Source organism: Bos taurus, chromosome 19 (assembly GCF_002263795.3).
Source record: "Bos taurus isolate L1 Dominette 01449 registration number 42190680 breed Hereford chromosome 19, ARS-UCD2.0, whole genome shotgun sequence".
NCBI classification, from domain to species: Eukaryota; Metazoa; Chordata; class Mammalia; order Artiodactyla; family Bovidae; genus Bos; species Bos taurus.
Window position 1 is genome coordinate 5,332,898 of NC_037346.1, and position 6,000 is coordinate 5,338,897.

At 41.1% G+C, this 6,000-nt stretch overlaps 1 protein-coding gene across 1 annotated transcript in view; it reads left to right on the top strand.

Annotated features, from left to right (window-relative positions):
* Positions 1-4,790, top strand: part of STXBP4 (syntaxin binding protein 4) — a 247,550-nt gene extending 242,760 nt beyond the window's left edge. Inside the window, exon 18 of the mRNA XM_059878162.1 lies at positions 4,450-4,790. Coding sequence (XP_059734145.1) covers positions 4,450-4,519 — 70 coding nt within the window. The 3' untranslated portion in view covers positions 4,520-4,790. The remainder of the gene's footprint in view (positions 1-4,449) is intronic.
* The last annotated feature ends 1,210 nt before the right edge of the window (positions 4,791-6,000 follow it).

Sequence of the window (6,000 nt, forward strand, 5' to 3'; positions counted from 1 at the left end):
CTTGGAAGGAAAGTTATGACCAACCTAAATAGCATATTCAAAAGCAGACACATTACTTTGCCAACAAAGGTCTGTCTAGTCAAGGCTGTGGTTTTTCCAGTAGTCATGTATGGATGTGAGAGTTGGACTGTGAAGAAAGCTGAGCGCCGAAGACGATGCTTTTGAACTGTGGTGTTGGAGAAGACTCTTGAGAGTCCCTTGGACTGCAAGGAGATCCAACCAGTCCATTCTAAAGGAGATCAGTCCTGGGTGTTCTTTGGAAGGAATGATGCTAAAGCTGAAACTCCAGTACTCTGGCCACCTCATGCAAAGAGTTGACTCATTGGAAAAGACTCTGATGCTGGGAGGGATTGGGGGCAGGAGGAGAAGGGGACAACAGAGGATGAGATGGCTGGATGGCATCATTGACTCAATGGACGTGAGTTTGAGTGAACTCCAGGAGTCGGTGATGGACAGGGAGGCCTGGCGTGCTGCAATTCATGGGGTTGCAAAGAGTCAGACACGACTGAGCAACTGAACTGAACTGAACTGATAGGCCTCAAACCAGGAGAACATCTGAGTAATATATATCTAACGTGATGGAAAATACTTAATAATATTTAAAGACCCAGGGAAAATATCACACTATAACATTGTGGAAATAAAAGAAAACAGGTGTCTGTTTACAGTATGATATCAACTGTATTTTATATATAAATACTATAGAAGACCTTGAAGAAAATATTAAATCAAATTATCAGTAGTATTTATTTTACTTGTTATATTTTTCTACATTTTAAAAATTCTCTATGGTAAGAAATTTATAAGAAAAAATAAGTGGTAAATTTATAAGAAAAAGTGGTAAATTTATAAGAAAAAATAAATTTTATATACGGAAAAAAATATATGTGAGCTGATGATAGTTTTTGTTTCCCCATTATTTCCTAGGAGAGTTTTGCTTTAGAACTCTGTATACAATCTGGTAAAAGTTTTTAATGCTGTAACATGAGAGCTGAAAAGAGGAATGGTTGGGCTGTGGGTATGAATGAGACCTGGTCTGTATTCTCAATACTTAAGTTGATTATTATGGAAACAAAAAAATATTTGCATTTAATATTTCTGTCTACACCTCTTGTGTGGCCAGATTCATTGCCTTTAACTCTTATTCAGAATTTTTCTCTTGCTAGAAAAATAAGATTGTCACAGATGAGATATTCCTTTTTTCATTCTCTAGTTGGATGGTAGCATAAAGACTGAGGCTTTCATTGAGAAAACATCCTGCAGGTCACCCGAGTTTTCCGTCTATATCTTGCCTTTTTCAAAGATCCTGGACCTGTTTTCTCCCCACTGAAAGCATTTAAGCAGTAAAAATAGCAGGGGATTTTAGCAAAGTTGATGTGTCATTAGGTTTTTCACTTTAATTCTTTACACCTAGAGCCAGGTCTGAAGTATTCCTCCTTTGGACGCAGTGGCTGGTGCTGGACTCTGCCCTGAACTAGGTGAGCCTCTGAATAATGTCTTCTCAGGAAGCACAGAGATGGGAATATCAGACCACCTTACCTGCCTCCTGAGAAACCTGTATGGCAGTCAAAAAACAACAGTTAGAACCAGACATAAAACAACAAATTGGCTCAAACTTGGGAAGGGGTACATTAAGGCTACATATTGTCACCCTGCTTATTTAACTTAGAGCACAGTACATCACATGAAATGCCAGGTTGGATGAAACTCAAGCTGGAATCAAGATTGCCAGGAGAAATATCAATAACCTCAGATATGCAGATGAGACCACCCTTATGGCAAAAAGCAAAGAAGAGCTAAACAGCCTCTTGATGAGGGTGAAAGAGGAGAGTGAAAAAACTGGCTTAAAATTCAACATTCAAAAAACTAAGATGATGACATTCAGTCCAATCACTTCATGGCAAATAGATGGGAAAACAATGGAAACAGTGACAGATTTTATTTTCTTGGACTCCAAAATCACTGGACAGTGACTGCAGCCATGAAGTTAAAAGATGGTTGCTCCTTGGAAGAAAAGCTATGAAAACCTAGACAGTTATTATAAAGCAGAGACATCACTTTGCTGACAAAGTCCGTCTAGTCAAAGCTATGGTTTTTCCAGTAGTCATGTACAGATGTGAGAAATGCATCATAAAGAAGGCTAACCACCGAAGAATTGATGCTTCTGAACTGTGGTGTTGGAGAAGACTCTAGAGAGTCCCTTGGACTGCAAGGAGATCAAGCCAGTCAATCATAAAGGAAACCAACCCTGAATACTCATTGGAAGGACTGATGCTGAAGCTGAAACTCCAATACTTTGGCCACCTGATGTGAAGCTGACTCATTAGGAAAGACCTTGATGCTGGAAAGCCAAAAGCTTTTGACTGTGTGGATCACAAAAAACTGGAAAATTCTTAAAGAGATGGGAATACCAGACCACCTCACCAACCTCCTGAGAAATCTGTATGCAGGTCAATAAGCAACAGTTAGAACCACACGTGGAACAACAGACTGGTTCTAAATTGGGAAAGGAGCATGTCAAGGCTGTATATTGTCACCCTGCTGATTTAACGTATATGCAGAGAACATCATGTGAAAGAAATGCTGGGCTGGATGAAGCACAAGCTGAAATCAAGATTGCGAGGAGAAATATCAATAACCTTAGATACGGAGATGACACCACCCTTATGGCAGAAAGCAAAGAAGAACTGAAGAGCCTCTTGATGAAAGTGAAAGAGGAGAGTGAAAAAGTTGGCTTAAAATTCAACATTCAAAAAACAAAGATCTGGTCCCATCACTTCATGGCAAATAGATGACAGGCTTTATTTTTTTGGTGCAGATGTTGACTGCAGCCATGAAATTAAAAGATGCTTTCTCCTTGGAAGAAAAGCTATGACCAAACTAGACAGCATATTAAAAAGCAGACACATTGCTTTGCTGGCAAAGGTCCATCTAGTCAAAGCTATGGTTTTTTCCAGTAGTCACGTATGGATGTGAGAGTTGGACTATAAAGAAAGCTGAGAGCCGAAGAATTGATGGTTTTGAACTATGGTGTAGAAGAAGACTCCAGAGAGTCCCTTGGACTGCAAGGAGATCAAACCAGTCCATCCTAAAGGAAATCAGTCCTGAATATTCATTGGAAGGAATGATGTTGAAGCTGAAACTCCAATACTTTGGCCAGCTGATGGGAAGAACTGACTGCTTGGAAAAGACCTGCAAAAGACCTTGTAAAAGATGCTAACAAAAGTTGAAGGTGTGAGGAGAAGGGGGCAACAGAGAATGTGCCGGTTGAATAGCATCACTGACTCAAAGGCTATGAGTTTGAGCAAACTCCAGGAGATAGTGGACAGAGAAGCCTGGAATGCTGTAGTCCATGGAGTTGCAAAGAGTCGGACACAACTTAGTGACTGAACAACAATAACAGGAAGCACAAAAATCTTAGAGTCCCTCTAGTCAACCATCTCTCAAATGAAAGAAGCCTTTTAAAGCATCACAGTAATAGCTACCTGAGTGCCTGATATCACTGTTGGTCATTCTCTGTAGAAGTGAGTTCTTGTCCTATTAAGATCAGCAGTCGGCTCTCCTGGAGGCACACTGCAGCCTCTTTCCTTGTGATGTGAGCTCACTAGACAGACCACCATCGGGGGTAGCAGTAAGAACAAGCCTCCCGGGGGTCATTTGGATGATGATCAGGAAAGTCACCCAAAGGAGATATTCAGGTAAAATCATCTGGAGAGATTTTAAAAATCATGAAGCTTAGTCAGACTCCAGGCCAATTACAAATAATCTCTGGGAGGAGGACCCAGGTACCTGTGCTTTAAAGATCCTCATGATTACAGTGTGTAGCCAAGGTTAAGAATCATTTCCCTGGACTATCTTGGAGTCCAGGTAACCAGAACTTCCCAAGAAGCAGGCTGCTGAAAACAAAAGTTATAGTCTCGTGCATACATTCTTACAGTCACAAAATTGAAACTGCAACCTCAACAAAGCTTACAATCAGATATGCACACACATACTCTCCAATTGCGTGACTTCCTTTGATAACACTTCCCCATTTTGCATATTTGAAGACTGCCCCTAAATCCTGTTTATTTTTTTTAAATGTCAACAATAATGCCACAACTCACATTTTTACAGAATTTACAATTTAAAGTTTGTATCTCATGATAACTGGGTGAAGCAGTCAGGGCAAGCATTCTTTCTGTTTTGCATATGGGGAAACTGAGGCTCAGATAAGTTATGTGAATTTCTCAAGCCATGTTATGGTTACCAACTGTAATCGTATTCACAATTTCCCTGGGACTTTCCCGGTTTTAAAAGTAGAGATCCCACATCTCAGGAGCCCTGTTAGCCCTTGGCCAGCCAGAGTGGTAAGTCACTCTGCACCTACAGCAAGAGGTTGAGATGGGTCCCAGGTATCTGTTCTGAAGGACTGCAGAGCTTGTGGAAGCCAGACCCTACTTTTTTCAGGGGGAAGAAAAGATCTGGGCGAATCTCCAGAACATGTGCTGGATCTCCTTCCACTCTGAGATTGATGTAGCGAGCCTGCCAGGGCGAGAAGAAAGAAAAGTGATGGGTCTCCACCTCCAATTGTATTGGTAGAACATTCCCTAGGACTTGAAATTCCCAGACCACAGAGCAGAAAGTCGTGTCAGGTTTGTCTCTGTTTCTGTTTTGTTATTGTTGGGTTATTATAATTTTGGTTTAATATTTTTAAAATAATCATACAGAAAACTGAATTTCTTGAGGGGTGTAAAAATTCTATGAATTTTTAATGCAGCATGCATAGACACATTTGACCACCACCTTAATGAAGAAAAATGGCAACCCACTCCAGCATTCTTGCCTGGAGAATCCCAGGGATGGCGGAGCCTGGTGGGCTGCCGTCTATGGGGTCGCACAGAGTCGGACACGACTGAAGCGACTTAGCATTAGCATTAATGAAGAAATAGAGCAGTTTTATCACCCCACAAGCTCCCTTCTACCCTCCTTGTATGACATACTCAGTCCATCTCCAAATTCTGGCAATCACTGTTCTATTCTCCATAACTATAGTTTTGTCTTTTTGAGAATATATAAATAATCATAGCATGTGTAAACTCCTGAGACTGGCTTCTTTTACTCAGCATGCCTCTGAGACGCATCCAGGTCACTGGGTGTACCAAGTTTGTTCATTTTCGTTACTGAGGAGTATTCCATTACATGGGTGGACCCCAGCTTGTTCCTCCATTCACCTACCGAAACGCATAGGGTTGTTTCCAGGTTTTGGTGATTATGAATTGAGCAGTTATAAACATTCATGTCTTAATGTTTGTTTTTCAATTGTGCTTTAAAAAAATGCCACATAATATAAAATTTGTGTGCTGGCTTTTGTATACACATGTGTTCACTCCTCCAGGGGAAATACCTGGAGACAAGAGTGCATAAGCATGTGTTGTGTTCATTTTTTTATTGCTGCTGTAACAAATTACTGCAAACTTTGTAGATTAAACAATACAAATTTATTATCATCTCACCATTCCATAGGTCAGAGGCCTAAAATGGGTCTTAGCAGGCTATATCCAAGCTGTTAGCAGGCTGCTCTAGAAAGAAACCCGTTTTCTTGCTCATTCAGTTACTGATAGAAGTCAGTTAGTGAACTAAGAACACTCTTTCCTTCTTTGGCTCATGGTCCCCTTGCTGCACTCTCAAAGCCATTCACATCACATCTCTATCTGACCCAGCCAGGAAAGATTCTCTGCTTTTAAGGACTCAGGTGGTTTGAGTAGATTCAGTTCAGTTCAGTTCAGTTCAGTTGCTCAGTTGTGTCTGACTCTTTGTGACCCCATGGACTGCAGCACACCAAACTTCCCTGCCCATCACCAACTCCCAGAGCTTGCTCGAACTCATGTCCGTCAAGTTGGTGATGCCATCCAACCATCTCATCCTCTGTTGTCCCCTTCTCCTCCCACTTTCAATCTTTCCCAGCATCAGGGTCAATGATCCTTCCAATGATTCAGTTCTTTACATCAGGTGGCCAAA